We start from the raw sequence: 16,202 nt of genomic DNA on the forward strand, positions 1-16,202 counted from the left end.
TCACGAACGATCAAGTGAATATAATAAGGATAATTCAGTCGATGAGTACAATCTTCCTAGGAAAATAAGCGAAGAAAGAGAATTGCAGTTTAGGTATCAGATATTGATACTAATTGGAAAATGATTATTGATTGTTCTCTGTAGGCATTCTTTATAAATTCTGATGTTCATATCATTGATCCTTTTCAACATGGCGATGATTATCGAATTAAAATTTTTTTTTTATGAGCAGGGGGATCTGTCAATAGATTACTGATCTTTGATTGGTTAATACCGGTACCTAGGAGGATTGTCATTGATAAATTTATAACACTGGTCAAGATTTATGAGAGAAAAATAAGAAAGTAAATAATTAAAATACTTATAAAATAATTACATACAATGAATGATTCATATTAAATGAAAGGATATTTAATGATAATTTTGTACGGTATGAAAAATCTAAAAATTTCTTCTGAAAAAGCTGATTAACTCACGTGAAATCATGGTTGCATCCATCACTGTAACATGTATTATCATATATGATGGTCAGTCTTTTTGGTGGATTGATGATGGTTGCGTGTATGGTGATGGTCGGTCTCTTTTGATATAGGAATGATGTTTGTATACATTATCATCATCTTAAGAATGATCTTTTGATAATGTATTGTTATTATCAGTCCGTGAACATCCAGGACATAATTATCAGCTGCTTTCTGCAAAGTCTTTCATGCAGACAAAAGAGATAATATTCGACCACGACAAATTAATTCTTGGGAAGTGATCGGTCGAATGAATCTTGAATCCCAACAATCCGATTCTCTCAATGCATGTCGGGGTCTATCCCCAAACCTCCGAAGAACAGAACAAATGTGCCGCCAGATTTACTCTACTCATGTACGCATACAAGAGGGATGAGACGGGATAGGATAGGATAGCGATGATATACTGAGTGATGCAGAAGGCAATTATTTATTTATTTATTTACTGTTGTGGTTTCTTTCCAAGCTCCGAGGTGGGGGTAGCACCGTACCAGTACCAGACGTCAAGCCCCTGAGGTCCGACAAGGACAAGTGTTGCCCCCATAAGGCCGAGCCAACACCTGTAAGCTTCCCAAGCCCGACAGAGGAGCCAAAGCTCCACCCCACGCGTCAGCTCCGGGGAGCTCTTCACCGATGCACTCAATGGTGGCTTCAACAGTAAGAAAGGGGGAAACAAGATCAGCTGTGCGGGGTTGTTCAGCTCAGCTGTGTTATGTACTTTTTGAAGTTTCTGCAGAACCTTTAGAGGAGAAAAAACGAAACTAAACAGCTAAGCTAGAAGATGAAGGTTTGATATGTTGTTGTTGTTGTTGTTGTTGGGCTTTCAAGGGTTTTCTAACGTTGTTGGATTGGATGTTGTTGCGGAAACTGCAGTGACATGCAGTGCTGCGTATGGTGGTGACTTTTTTTTTTTTTTTTGGGTATTTGACAAAATTAAGGTTCACGAGACGAGGTCTCAAGCTCACGCACCAATGGACGAGGACAACAAGGTGATGACTCGGAAGCAGAAGGCCGAGCACAGGGCCCATGAGGCAGAGCAGTCGCAGTCCCCTAAGAAGCCGAAGCCCGAGCACGACAACGGCCAAGCCAATGGCAAGTCCGCCGAGGAAGTTGCCCGAGAGTTCGAGGACCTCCGTAAGGCCACGGAAGAGAACCTGTCTATTGACCATATGAAAGAGACCCCTGAAGCCAACGGCCAGGATTCCTCTGGCTCTGATGGAACCGTCATCGCAAAGTGGTTAGTTTCCTTGAGAGCCACACCGTACTCGAATTGTCATCGTCCCAATGATATAGGCCTTGCGTGTTCAATTTCCTAAGAAATGTATCAGCATGTGTCAAGAGGTGCTTGAATGGATCGTATGTATCATTCTACTTGATAATTTCGTTGAGAAAACTGCTTTCGTTATGCTACTGGAGCGGCATAGTAGTTCCGATTCCAAACTTGGAATTTATTAGTGCAATAGGAAAATTTGTGTGTTTTTATATGGTGGTATTATGTGAAAGAAGAGATTTCTATGAAGTTGGTCCTGAAATCCGAGGATGGAAGATGCTGTTGATGATCTAAAAACAAAAGCCTTCTTGCTTTGCACAGTCAAGATTTGCTGTTCTACGGGCCTTTGGACAAATGCCCCGTATGCAACGGGCCTTTAGAGTTCACTGGAAGACGCTTCACGTGCAAGGGATCGTACAGCGAGTGGGCAACTTGCACATTCACCACCACCACGCCTCCTAGAAGGGAGGAACCCATCAAATTGCCAAGCTCAGTCCTGAACTCCCCTGCAGCTGAAGTAAAATATTCGACCTTTTATATTCATCTTCGCTCTTCCTAGCGTATACTACGTAACGACTTTGATATATCGTCTCGATCTTGTGCCTGTGTGGTCGATGTTTTGGACAGTTTCTGAAGAAGTACCAGGACCCCGGACGTAGGCCCTGTAGGGACCTGGGTATTGCAGATAAATCTTTTCTGGGAATGGTTATATCCCTTTCAGGCCGGCTTTCTCGTACCCATGTGTGTTCCTGAATACAATCTCAGCAAAACTGTTCCATCTTCCTCTTCTGTGCTGCCTAGTTGTTGATTAAGAGAATTCTTCTTCTGTTAAATGCAGCAATACTGGAAGTCTAAGATTGAAAAGCACGGGGGCAAAGTCTCCAACTCCGTGATTGGGGTCACATGTCTGGTTATTTTGCCTGCTGAGCGGGACCGAGGCGGGTCATCTAAAGTTGCAGAAGCAGTGTGAGCATACTGACATTACAACGAAAACGAAAAATTATGCAGGTCAGCGATGTTTTGGTTACACTAGTTCTGATAATTTTGCAGAGAAAGAGGCATCCCCGTGGTACGGGAAACTTGGTTGCTTGACAGCATTGAGAAACAAGAGGCGCAACCTATGCAGGCTTATGATGTCCTGTCCGATCTCGCGGTGGAAGGTCGTGGCATTCCATGGGATAAGCAAGATCCCAGTGAGGAAGCTCTTGAATCGATCTCGGCAGAGGTACTAAAGTATCATTCTGAGTTCCTGTCCTGTTGGATATAATCTGAAACTTTAAATCTCTGCAGCTGAAAATGTTTGGGAAGAGGTCGGTGTACAAGGACACGAGGCTAAAAGAACAGGGTGGGAAGATTTTTGAGAAAGACGGGCTATTGTACAATTGCGCATTTTCCCTCTCTGACATGGGGCGAGGACTCAACACGTAAGTTTATTGTAAAATCCTAATGTTGTCCGAGGAAGAGGGAGTCTTGCCATTTGCTTTCGAGTTGATTAGTCTATGAATTTTTATCTGAATTTCCAAGATGGATATGTTGGTGCAGCTACTGCATAATGCAACTGATAACAGTTCCGGAAGGACAACTGAATCTCTACTACAAGAGAGGGAAAGTGGGGGATGACCCAAATGCAGAGGAGAGGCTTGAAGAGTGGGAAGATGAAGGGAATGCAGTGAAGGAGTTTGCTAGGCTCTTCGAGGAGATAACCGGCAACGAGTTTGAGCCATGGGAGAGGGAGAAGAAGTTTCAAAAGAAGTTGCTAAAATTTTATCCCATCGACATGGTAGGCTACACACTTCATTTCTTTCTTTGTGGAAACGATCTTTAAATAGCGCTTTTGAACTTCTGCAATGATGATGAATAGGATGATGGTGTTGATGTGAGATATGGAGGGCTTGGTATTCGGCAGCTCGGAGCTGCAGCAGCACACAGCAAGCTTGAGCCAATGGTAGCAAATTTCATGAAAGTGCTGTGTAGCCAGGAAATCTACAGGTAATCCGAAGCTTAGAAACTGCATGACTTTTCTTATCAATCCTCCAGAGTTGGATCTGAGATCGTTGATTATGGTGTTTAGGTACGCCCTGATGGAGATGGGTTATGATTCTCCTGATCTTCCTACGGGAATGCTTACCAATCTTCACTTACAAAGATGCAAGCTCTCTCTCTCTCTCTCTCTCTCTCTCTCTCTCTCGGTGGGTGCGTAGACTCGTATACCAGGACTAACAGAATAATGGAACAGGTGAAGAGTTGCTCGAAGAATTCATCGAGAAGGTGAAATCGGCAAAGGAGACTGGGCAGAAAGCAGAAGCCATTTGGTCTGACTATAGTCAGAGGTGGTTCACCTTGATGCACTCCACTAGGCCATTTATCTTCAGGGACTACCAAGAAATTGCGGATCATGCTGCTGCTCCACTGGAGTCTGTCCGGGACATCACCGTGGCATCCCATCTGATTGGTGACCTCACAGGGGCCACGATTGATGACCCTTTGTCCGATCGCTATAAGAAGTTGGGCTGCAAGGTTTCTCCAGTTGATAAAGATTCCGATGATTATAAGATGATTGTGAACTACTTGGAGAAGACGTATGAACCTGTCAAAGTCGGAGATATAGTAAGATATGCATCTTTAGCTGTAATGCTTTGTTTGTTTATGTATGTTGAATATTTATCAGGAAATAATTGTTCATTCTCTGCAGAGCTATGGTGCGTCGGTGGAGAACATATTTGCTGTGGAGTCGAGTGCTGCCCCTTCTTATGAGGAGATAAAGAAGCTACCCAACAAGGTTCTTTTGTGGTGTGGTAAGTTTCTTAAACGGGTTTGTTACCTAATTATTCTCGTGATGTATCTTTATTCTGAAACTTCGTGTTTAATTCATATGGTTTATCCTTGTGCATCCTGTTGTCATTTTCATTGCAGGCACTCGGAGCTCGAACTTGTTGAGGCATCTGCAGAAGGGATTCTTGCCTGCCATTTGCTCCCTTCCTGTACCAGGGTATATGGTAATGCTACTATCTCACACTTATCATGGGCTCATATTCTCTCTCCTAGTCATTGGTGATCTCTAATCTCGAGTACAAATTTCAGTTTGGAAAGGCGATTGTATGCTCTGATGCTGCTGCTGAAGCTGCAAGGCATGGCTTCACAGCCGTCGACAGGCCAGAAGGCTTTCTGGTGCTTGCAATAGCATCGCTCGGAGACGAGATAATGGAGCTCAAGAGCCCACCTGAGGTAGTCAAGCATTTTTTTTTTTTTATAAAGTTATTCTGAACTTTATCCTTGATGTCCTCGACTCGAATGGGGCAGGACACGAAGTCCTTGGAGGAGAGGAAAGTCGGAGTAAAAGGGCTCGGGAGGAAGAAAACGGACGAGTCTGAACACTTCATCTGGAAGGATGATGTCAAAGTTCCCTGCGGTCGGCTAGTGCCCTCCGAGCACAAAGATAGCCCCCTCGAGTTCAACGAGTACGCAGTCTATGACCCAAAACGGGTAGGCTACAAATTCAAACTCGACTTGCCGATCATTGATTTGCATGGCTCTCTCTCACCCTGTGTATCTTCGCAATCCTGCAGACCAGCATAAGGTTCTTGGTTGGAGTGAAGTACGAGGAGCAAGGTGTGGTGATGGAAGATGAGGAATACCAAGGCCCGGAAGGAGGAGCTTGAAGCCCCGAAGCTCCGGGCGGATGGAAAATGGCTGTTTTCTGAGAATTTTGGGTGGAATATCGTTGTTTTTTGTGTAGCTCGTTCGTGTTTACGACTGCTGTAAAGTAAAGGGAGGACGGTGACGGCTTTTGCTCTGTACATAATCATCAGTAACCCAACCCTTGTGGTTTTAGGATGGCTGTAAATGACTGCAATGTGCATCAATGGAACAGCAAAGAGAAATGTTTCTGTTTCACGCAGAAAGACGACTATACTTTATATCATATGCATGACAGCTTAGAATCTCAATCTTTTACATTGCAATATCTTGTCGATTTTCATCGGATAACACGGTGCGGAAATGAAATGACGAACTACGACTTAGATGACGAACTACGAATCATATCTTGTCGAGTTTTGGAGCTTTGATGACGGGGTTGGCCTTGGATATCTGCTCCCTGCCCATCCCCTTGAAATCGAAGCCGCAGGCGTGCTCCTCCGGGTACCTGTGCGAGCTGCAGCAGGTGAGGCCGCACCGGCATTTGAACCCTGTCAGCCCCACGCGCCGCCTGCAGGTCGAGCACCGATTCGGCTGTGCGGCAGGAGCCACCGCCGCTTCCTCTGTCGCGGCCACCTCGCGGGCTGTAAAAGAAGGGACCGAGTCGGAGGGAGGCGTTAAGATCATCGGAGACGGAGATGATGATGAGGTGGCTGGGGAGCCTAGGGTCTGGTTGAGGGCGATCATGGCGCTGGAGGATTGCTGCTCCTTCATCTGGAGATCCCGGTAGCATTTGGAGCAGAGATCCTGCATCGCCGGGCTACCGAAGAAGCCGCAGTTGTTGACGCAAAGCCTCGGGGCCTGAAACCGGTGCTCTTCCGCCATTTTCAAAACCGGAAAACCTCGAAATCACAGAACCAACCCGAGATCCGCACCGCTGGGCGAGAGATCGACGTCGTCCGGCACAAAGCGAGAGGGAATTAAAGGCCGGTGGAAGGTCGAGCTTCGGCAGGAGGAAGGAATGGAATCGAGTAAGGCGTTGGAACGGCCGATGAAGAACGAATTTGGGAATCTCGTCGGCGAGCAGGTAATGGATATATACGAAGGAAGGACGCGGGGGAGAAATGGGAAGCTTTTTCTTCCGCGGAAGGAAGAGACTAGGAATCGTTCCTCGCCTCGGCGAGGATTCCTTGCAGCTTCGTCCCTCTCTCGCACCTTCTTCTCTCTCTCTCTCTCTTCCTTTTCCAGCTAACAAAGCGCGGCGTTAATAAATATACAAACACAGGAAAAAGAAGGCAAAGCTCAAGTGGCTTTGTTCATTCACCAAAAAAAAAAAAAAAAAAAAGGGAGAGAGAGAGACTTGGCTATGTTCATTAATAGCCGTCGATTATCATCGGCTTCTCCAAGCCGTTAACGGCACGCCAAGTCAAAAATTTACAACATGAATGTATCAGATCAGGACGTTTTATTTACTGAAACTAATTCATATTCTTCCTTCCTACTTAGCGATGATCTCGTTCCAAATACTCAATTTTCTGCTGTTTTGAGCCAGATTTGATTTTGATCACGAAGTAATTACAGCACGTTTAAAATCCATGCATTATTATGCATGATGCAGCGTCATAAAATAATATCGAATTTATTATTAATTTTTTAGTCTAGAAAAGGAAATAAATTTATTGGGATGTCGTAATCAGAAAATTTATAATGGACACGCCAATTTGGACCATTTATTGGTTTCTGTGTGCCTAGACGACGGCGGTGACCGGCGACTCAGCGTACGGTACGGGTGGGACTTCGTTTTCCATTGTGGGTCCCGCTCCACGTCCAATGTGGTCCCATCCCATGCCCACCCCTTAAAAAGTAAAAAAACAATATTTCGTTCGCACTTCGCACTTATATTCTTTAATTAAAATTTTGAATTCGAATTTTACTAATAAATTTTTTTTCTGATGATAAGAGATTTACACTTTAATATATTCGACTCGAATTTAATTAATTAAACTCTATCGGATCACAGAAAATCAGGATATACAAATAATAATAATAATAATTTTGCTCATCAATATTGTGGACGGCACATCCATGGCCATGACCAATGCCATAATCTGTCAACATCATGGTGCCAATTTCTTTCTCGAGATATTCACACATATTCAACTAATTACCGAATGCAAACAGAGGCATAAAACAATGCAAACAAGAATTTCATATTGACTGTTCGTCTACAAACACACCACTTTTCTGAAATCATTTATTTACGAGTCCTGCTCAAATATTTAATTATGGTACGTGTCGTCTCGTCATTATCAAGGAAAGAAGAGTCTTCCTTTCTAGATTATCTAGAAGCCCAAATTGTCATCAGTATTGTATCGATTAGCAGTCAAAAAACTAGGCTCAATGGCATAATTAATCCAGACTTGGATCGACTAAAAGAAATAAGAACGACCTCCGACAAGTTTAGTGCAGGGAGTGAAGGGTTCACATTTGAACTTCATCTTCTAGATATAGAGTACAAACTGCAAGGAAATCTGACTCTTTTATAATGAAATCCTGTGAGGGAGGAAAAGCATCCCGACAACGCAAAACATGTTCGTCTTTCCGAACTAGGAGAACATCATCATTAACCAAAGTCTAGTGTGGCGAGTACAACATGTTACCTGGCAATTTTTTTTTTTGCCTCCATTCACTTTGCAACGCCGACGATATATGCATTCCAAGCATCTTGCTGCTGGAAACTTTTTACCTCTTCATACTTCACATCTCGTCCTGCACCGAATCCCGTTGTGCTTCTGTTCTCATGAGTATCAGGCATCTCTCGTAGCCAAAAATGGACCGATTTAAATCCAGCCTCTTCCAAGCAGTCCTTTATCTCAGGCAATGACCAGCTGCACCAGAAAGGAGCGACTTTAGAATCTTTCCATAGCCTAGTGTGGACTATCAACTATGGGACCATAAGATGGATATGAAGAGCTATGAAACAAAATGCTAAAATCCCATGTTTTACGAGGAAACAAACTTACAGCCTCCAACTGTAAGAAAAAACGTCGCGCATCTTCTTCTGCTGCTTCTGAATATGAAAGTGAAGACTTATCCTTGTTTTCCTTGCAACAATATCAAATTCAGCTTGCTCCCATGTGTACTGCACATTTGCTCAAAATGCTTAACCGTTAATATTTCTATTGGAAAATAGTCAAAGAGTGTTATCGGTGAACATCGTACTTTGAAATAAAATCTTGAAATTACTGTTATCAATTCAAGAGGAAAGACTCGCCGTAAAATTGGGGAACTTCCTCTGAAGCCTTAACTTCTGCTCCGATGATGTGCCCCCATATAAATCCATCACAAATATGCCGCCCTTTTTGGACAAGGCACTAAGAACATGCCTGAAGTATAGCACCAGATCTTTCCGACTATGGAGACAGCAACAGCTGTAGTTGAAAGCACATATGATGTCCCTTGAGGGCAGTTGTTCAGTATTAATCCGTGAAGACTTGGTACCAATGGAAGTAGAAGCATTGACTTGAGGTGTACAATCCTTCTTATCACACTCATCCAGTTTTATGCTTCTAATCAACTCTGCAGGCTCATAGTTGACAAGTTTGGCCTCATTTGGCTGAAGAACATTGCCGTGGAAAAGGAAGATTCTGGAGTATCCATCCGCTCCGACTATATTTATGTTGTTCTCCATGCACCAATTTAGCGCCTCGAGATCTAAATCCAATCCAACTGCAGTTCGACGCGGATCTGTCCTGAGCCACTCCGTGCTGCAGTTCTCACCAAATTAATTTCCATTCCAGTAATCAAGAGCAGCTTCTCAACTATTACAAGCAATAAGGACTGCATTTGATGACTGTAACAAGACCAATATGAAAAATCAATGTTTGGGGATCACATGACAGGCATTTCCAATTTCAGCAGTCAGTGAGCTCATCCATGAGGACTATCCGAGTCATTTCCTATTCCAGAGTAAAAATGTATGAACTGCCACGGTTGGATTCCGCAGTTGAGAATGCTCAGTTGGGCATTTCATCAAACAGCCTAGCACTTCCGGCATAGCGGACCAACTTGATTTCCTTCTAGTCGAAAATGGAGGCATGAATGAAAGAAGCAAATACCTGAGGAGAGCAGTGCCGCAGAAATCTTCCTGCAGATGAAGGGGCTGCCTCCCGCCCACGTACATGAGGAAGAACTTCTGCAGGTAACTTATGTCTCCTTTCGGCGACTGCACTCAAATAGAATAGCCAATGCATTAGATTCCGATCAGAAATGCAAGTGACCGAATTCATGAAACGAAACAAACCTGCACTGATTGCTGGTAGAGGTGGAACTTCGACGGAACTTCGGCTGTCAACGACGATGAAGCTCGACCATCTTCTGGTTCATCTTCTTCTTCGTCAATTTCTTCCTCTTCTTCGTCGGAAAGAGAAGGCTTTGGAGCTGCCGAGATGCCATCGAAGCTGAAGCCACCGTCTTGGTCTTCATCGAGGTAGTGAGAGGCTTCTCGGCGGGGGTGCCTCTGGTGTCTCTGCTTCTTCTCCCGCTTTCCCATCTCCGCCTGAGCTCGTCTGGAGTTGGACTCTCTGCTTAACCAAAAGCTTCGTTCACCGGAGCGATGAATGAATGAATCAGTTGGAGTTGGACTACCGCTAACGAGCAAACTTTCAACCTGGGCTTCGCCATTCGGCCATGGCCCAAACCAACCAATGATGGGCTCTGCAGCCCGACAACAACGTGTTGTCTTGGTCCTCAACAAGGCCGCGTCCACTCACCCCTCACCGCAAAAGCGGAAACTTCCTCCGCCATTTTCCTTGCTAAGCTGCGCCGGGCGCACTCGCTTCGGCTCGACGGCACCTTGCATACACCCGGGCGTATAAGCTTCCATGAGGAGCTCTATAAACTGTGGGTATGGGTGGATTATTCTAAAATTTTTCTGCCACTATTTAGCTCGGATTGATTTTCTCGAACAAAAAAACCACTTGAAAATCATTTGATTACATAAAAAATTGACCGACCATAATATTGGTTTTCTCGGATGAGTTTTTCAGGGATCGAAAAAATAAAGGGACTACGTGTTAACTACTCTTATTAAAAAAATTGAAATGGAGCAAAAATCTTATATATTTCATTATGTCTCATTACAAAGCAACGTTACACGCATATATATACAATACAAGAAGATTCTGGCTTGGGAAATCAAAGAAAATTACAAGAGGCTCTAGAAAAAGGACAAGCATTAAAAGGAGGAGCTTCACTGATGTTTCAACGATTAAAGAGTTAGGGTTTGAGGTTTCATGATGGAGCTGTGGAGTGGAAGAGTAGTCGAGCGGTGGAAAAAAAATTGGAGTTTGAGGAAAAACGACAAGTATTATAGTTTAGAATAGAATTTTAAAATTTTAAAATGATAAAATGTAAGTTTAAATATATATATATAATATGTACTATTTGGGTGGGTTCGCATACCGTCGATGGTCCTCGATTTTTTTGGCCATAAAACCCGCCTGTAATGTGTAGTCAATTTCCATATTCAGGTATTTTGGTACATGTATGTTTGAATATTTCAATTTTTTGGATTTTCAGACTTTTACTTACAAGAGATACAGAGATAACATAGACCACCAAGTCCCATTTAATTAGTTGTAGAGCCCTTGCATTGCACTAGAAAGAATGTTATATAATTCATGTTTTTTAATTATTTAAAAATCATAATAATCTACAATCAATAAAAATATATAATTAAATATATGGTTAATGCATGGTAATTTAAATTGAAAAATAATATATGAAAAACTATATTAAAGAAGTGTAAAAAGGCATCCTTCTAATGCCCATATATCTTGAAAAACCACATTCATGTCTAATGATAGACATATTTTTTGAAAAACTCACATAAAATTTTAATATGTATAAAAAAATTCAAAACACAACATATTGCAAACGTATGATAAAGAATGAAATTCAATGAAAAAGAATTTTTTTTATAAGAACAATGGGTAAATGTACATAAGATAAAAGAGAAAAAGTTGAGATTGATTTATCAGGATTTTCATACTTCCGAGATCGAATTACTAATAAAAAAGCAAAAAAAATTAATGCACGGTAAATATACTTATTAAGAGCCCACATCTAGTGATAGACATACTATTTGAGAGCTGAATAGACCACTTTATGCTAGCAGTGTTTCGTGTTTATAACGTATTATGCAGAATTTAGGAAAATAAAATCCAATTTATTTTTTGAAAAAAAATAAATACAATTCATATATTTACCAAATATACGATATAATCTCTCATTAAAAATAAAGACATTTTAGAAAAAATCATAAATGTAGATACTTGTAATTTATAAAAATTTATTAAAAACTTAAGATTTAAATTTACATAAAAATTTTTAAAAATCATATTCAAAAATCAAGCGTTCCGAATCTATATAGCTGCCCACCTTGATTTTGTTTTCACACACACATATATATATATATGTAGATGGCGTATGCGCCAGGTCCATTTAACATTTGACTTGGTGAATGCACGACTGCGCCTACGTAGAAAATTCCCGTCCAAAGTTTTGCTTATGCCTCTTCTTCCCTTCCTCTTCTGTGTCTCATTTCTCCCTCTCTCTCCCTCTCTCTCCCTCTGACCGCCGGAGTAGGGAATCCGTCTGATCGGAGATTTATCCGATTCAATCTGCTTCAGTTTTGTCTCCAATCCGCCTCCAATCGCGAGTTTCCGATCCTCCCGTCTTTAGCTGCTTCCGATTCTAGGGTTTCTTTACCCACCTGTCGATCGATTGGGACTCCTCCCTGTATGCGATCCTCCAACTCCCGCCCCTGAACGATGTACAGCAACTTCAAGGAGCAGGCAATCGAGTACGTCAAGCAGGCGGTGCAGGAAGACAATGCCGGGAACTACGCCAAGGCCTTCCCCCTATACATGAACGCGCTCGAGTACTTTAAGACCCACCTCAAGTACGAGAAGAACCCTAAGATTCGCGAGGCCATCACCCAGAAGTTCACCGAGTACCTCCGCAGGGCTGAGGAGATCAGGGCCGTGCTCGATGAGGGAGGACCTGGGCCTGCCTCAAATGGTGACGCCGCAGTCGCGACCCGCCCCAAGACGAAGCCCAAGGATGGAAGTGGTGGCGACGGGGATGATGCCGAGAAGGAGAAGCTGAAGGCCGGGTTGAATTCCGCCATCATAAGGGAGAAGCCTAATGTGAAGTGGAACGATGTGGCCGGGCTCGAGAGCGCAAAGCAGGCACTTCAGGAGGCCGTTATATTGCCTGTTAAATTTCCGCAGTTCTTCACTGGTATGTTGGGGCTGAGGTTTGTTGTCTTTTGGAACATTCGTCTTCCTTCAGTTATTTAGAGATATGATTCATAATTACAGACATGATATTTGCTGTTTCTACTGATGTCTTGTGCTTGTTGAGCACCGCGCTATTATCTGTGATGCTTCGGCCTGATTATAAGCTCATTCTGCATAGTTGATGTGACTGACTATCGATGTAATTAGGCCACATTTCTGCGGGACTACCTCTGTTGCTTAAGCTCCCAATAATCGATGCTACTGCTAGTAACTATCCAGTTTTGCCTTGCATAGACTTGTGCAAGTGTGCTCCTTTGTCATTTTTCTGCTGCAGTTGCCCCTAGTTTGACTTTGATGCCAATATTCCGTGCAGCTTGACTCCTTTACAATAGTACGGAAAGTGTATACTTGTTTAATCATGATATAATTAAGCCTATTTCGTTTGGGGCCTGCATTGGGTGTTTTTAACTCGATTGTCGCCATTTCTTGAATATGAAGATGATCTTGCCCTGCAATTGAGGATTTCCACCTTCTGATGCTATTTCAGGCAAGCGCCGGCCATGGAGGGCCTTTCTGTTGTATGGTCCTCCTGGGACAGGAAAGTCATACTTAGCAAAGGCTGTTGCTACTGAAGCGGACTCTACATTTTTCAGGTGAACCTTCTGTAATGAAATTATGATCGGTTCTAACTTACGAGAAAATTAAGTCTTGTCTTCTTCTGAGAAATTTTCTGGGATACTGCCTAGTTATGCCTTTCAGTTAGTACTGTATCTATCAATCCTTTTGGTCACTTCTATTGCATCACCCTAAAAAGAGAAGCTGCTTCCTAATCTCTTCTAAGTATATCTTGAGTATGCATATCATTCAGATACTGAAAGAATCACAAACATATATATCTTGCACATATTTAAGTTTAGCCATTACTCATAGATGGAACAGGTCACCAGAGTATGCGTATTACTTCTGCCAAGTGTCATAGGTATTCCCCTATGTGTAGGTGCATTCAATAAGACAAGATATCCGTGTTTTTGTTTTTTTTGTTTTTTGACTCTTTTTTTTTTGTTTTATTTGTGAGTAGTGTATCTTCGTCAGACCTTGTATCGAAGTGGATGGGTGAGAGTGAGAAGTTGGTTTCCAGTCTCTTTCAAATGGCCCGTGAAAGTGCTCCGTCCATTATCTTCATCGATGAAATAGATTCCCTCTGCGGCCAGCGTGGAGAAGGCAATGAAAGTGAAGCTTCTAGACGTATCAAAACAGAACTTCTTGTCCAGATGCAGGTATTATGGAATGATTTGAACTTCTGGAGATGCAATTGCTGCGCTATATGTTGCAATTGCTACTTATACAAATGACCATCCCATCCTTATTCTAGCCTACCTTTACATGCATTCATGGTAAATTTAGCTTTTGAATACTTTATAGTGATGGAAAGTCAGAATGACTAGCTCAGATTTTTGGTGTTCACTATTACAATTTTAAATTACCCTTTGCAGAAGCAGTTAGTTTACAGACTGAAGTGGTTTGATTTAATTGTTGCTTAAGAAAGTTTAATGTTGACTGGCTTTGTCTGAAAATCTGATGATGTGAAATGGACCTTTCATTTGCTTTAAATTGTTCTTGGTGGTATTTGAATTCTGTTGGCAAGTTGCTTCGATGTAATAGTATAAGCTGCATTGATCTGGCTTATGTCAGCTATTTATATTTAATATGGAACCTTGATTACAATACTCGATATATAGCTATTGTTTCTCTTTTCAGAACAATCTTACATGCCAGAATTCGGCCTTAACGTGAGTCTGGATTTACTTCTCTTAACATCCAGGGTGTTGGACATAATGATGAGAAAGTTCTTGTTCTTGCAGCAACCAATACTCCTTATGCTCTTGATCAGGTAAAAAAGATTGAAAGGCCTGTTAATTTTTTTTTTAACACCTTCAAATTCCCAGAGTTCTGTAGCTTATACGGATCCTGAACTGCAGGCCATCAGGAGGCGTTTTGACAAGCGTATATACATTCCTCTACCAGATCTGAAGGCTCGGCAGCACATGTTCAAGGTATTTGAAGCTTGCTATCAGAGAAATCATTCATACACCGCTCTCTTGTAGAGCATAACCTTTGTAACAGTGAGACCAGACTAATTCTCTGAAGTTTCTGTAACGGTAGGTTCATTTAGGAGATACTCCTCACAATTTAACTGAGAGTGATTTTGAAAGCTTGGCACGGAAGACTGAGGGTTTCTCTGGTTCAGATATAGCTGTTTGTGTAAGTGCTTCGGCCTGGTTATCTTAAGCTATGTTCAGGTTCATTCTGACGACATGCCTTCATGGCGTCTCCATGTTTGATAACTGTCCAGGTTAAGGACGTCCTCTTTGAACCTGTTCGCAAGACCCAGGATGCTATGTTCTTCATAAAGACTCCCAATGACTTGTGGGTTCCTTGTGGACCCAAACAATCAGGTGCCGTTCAAATCTCCATGCAGGAGCTGGCTGCCCAAGGAGAAGCTTCTAAGGTATGACTTCTACAATCGGATGGATAACCTCTTTGGTCATTGTGGAATTTATTATGTTACGTTAGTTGTGGCTTTACATCTTCATCTATCCTTTCCTTATCTATAAACTTTGGTGCAGATCCTTCCTCCCCCAATCTCGAAGACAGATTTTGATAAAGTGCTGGCAAGACAGAGGCCGACTGTGAGCAAAGCAGACCTAGATGTCCATGAGAGATTCACAAAGGAGTTTGGGGAGGAAGGGTAATCACTGTGTTGGTTTGGCCGTCTGCAGCTTTTGTGCAGGCATCAGCTTGATTGCCGTGATTTGTAATTTATGTTGGTTAATTGTTCTCAGATCCAAGGAATCACATTATCTTTTAAGCTTCTTTCGTATTGGGAAGACGACTTCTTTTACTTCCCATTCGCATACTTTATGAGATAGAAATATCAGGGCTTGCTACTGTCCATTAGAATTGCTTCTTGTTTCAATTTGTATAAAGAGACGCTCTCTCAATATGAAGTTGTTCATAGAGTACGTCGCCACCTTGTTGGTTAAGGACCTTAAGGTACCAAGTCACCTGATAATCTTTGGGGACATGCTTCCTGAAGATTCTATTGCTTCTGTCTGCAAACGTTCCCCATGGAGTTCTCATTGATGGCATACTGTGGCTCTAACTCCAATGGCTGTCATCTTCGATAATACGATTAAGCATTCTTACATTATTTCTGGTATCTTGTCTGAGAAGAGTCACTTGGCATCTATCAACTTGAGCCAGTTTTCTTGGGAAAATATTTAGGTTGCGTTTGGTATTTGAGTTGAGTTTTGGTTTTAATTAGTTTGTAATGATGGTGTTGTTGAATTATAAGAAAAAAATGTAAAAAAATAATGAATAGTTGAAAGAAAGTAATGATTAAGTAATGATTGTGTTGTTGAATTGTGAAAAGAAATAATGAATAGTTGAGAGAATTTAATATTAAAAATT

General features: G+C 42.1%; 4 protein-coding genes across 5 annotated transcripts; 2 read left to right on the forward strand and 2 right to left on the reverse strand.

The window, feature by feature from the left end:
* Positions 1-1,149: 1,149 nt before the first annotated feature.
* LOC116210736 (protein ADP-ribosyltransferase PARP3) lies at positions 1,150-5,685 on the forward strand. Of its 2 annotated transcripts, none has more exons than XM_031544762.1 (16): positions 1,150-1,308; positions 1,460-1,758; positions 2,113-2,308; positions 2,419-2,532; positions 2,630-2,757; positions 2,842-3,016; positions 3,082-3,215; positions 3,334-3,571; positions 3,653-3,780; positions 3,863-3,939; positions 4,028-4,398; positions 4,484-4,586; positions 4,705-4,787; positions 4,873-5,016; positions 5,092-5,274; positions 5,358-5,685. In XM_031544762.1, exons 1-16 carry the CDS (start codon positions 1,303-1,305, stop codon positions 5,448-5,450), a joined length of 2,472 nt encoding a protein of 823 aa, XP_031400622.1. In that variant the 5' UTR covers positions 1,150-1,302; the 3' UTR covers positions 5,451-5,685. The 2 variants fall into 2 exon arrangements, with proteins under 2 accessions (XP_031400622.1, XP_031400623.1); XM_031544763.1 differs by having other exon boundaries at positions 5,101-5,274.
* LOC116210738 (zinc finger A20 and AN1 domain-containing stress-associated protein 3) lies at positions 5,681-6,680 on the reverse strand. The gene has a single exon (XM_031544765.1). The coding sequence runs from the start codon at positions 6,310-6,312 to the stop codon at positions 5,830-5,832; it is 483 nt and encodes a 160-aa protein (XP_031400625.1). The 5' UTR covers positions 6,313-6,680; the 3' UTR covers positions 5,681-5,829.
* Positions 6,681-7,828: 1,148 nt separating this feature from the next.
* Positions 7,829-10,059, reverse strand: LOC116210737. Its single transcript, XM_031544764.1, has 5 exons — positions 9,731-10,059; positions 9,546-9,652; positions 8,702-9,194; positions 8,451-8,569; positions 7,829-8,315 (listed from the first exon to the last, which is right to left on the reverse strand). Exons 1-5 carry the CDS (start codon positions 9,977-9,979, stop codon positions 8,114-8,116), a joined length of 1,170 nt encoding a protein of 389 aa, XP_031400624.1. The 5' UTR covers positions 9,980-10,059; the 3' UTR covers positions 7,829-8,113.
* A 1,929-nt stretch (positions 10,060-11,988) lies between these two features.
* On the forward strand, positions 11,989-15,762 carry LOC116211391 (protein SUPPRESSOR OF K(+) TRANSPORT GROWTH DEFECT 1). Its single transcript, XM_031545752.1, has 8 exons — positions 11,989-12,732; positions 13,279-13,384; positions 13,810-14,008; positions 14,554-14,622; positions 14,711-14,785; positions 14,895-14,993; positions 15,085-15,240; positions 15,359-15,762. The coding sequence occupies exons 1-8, from the start codon at positions 12,261-12,263 to the stop codon at positions 15,482-15,484; spliced, it is 1,302 nt and encodes a 433-aa protein (XP_031401612.1). The 5' UTR covers positions 11,989-12,260; the 3' UTR covers positions 15,485-15,762.
* Positions 15,763-16,202: the final 440 nt, after the last annotated feature.

The sequence above is a fragment of the Punica granatum genome, chromosome 6 (assembly GCF_007655135.1).
Source record: "Punica granatum isolate Tunisia-2019 chromosome 6, ASM765513v2, whole genome shotgun sequence".
In the NCBI taxonomy this organism is placed as follows: domain Eukaryota; kingdom Viridiplantae; phylum Streptophyta; class Magnoliopsida; order Myrtales; family Lythraceae; genus Punica; species Punica granatum.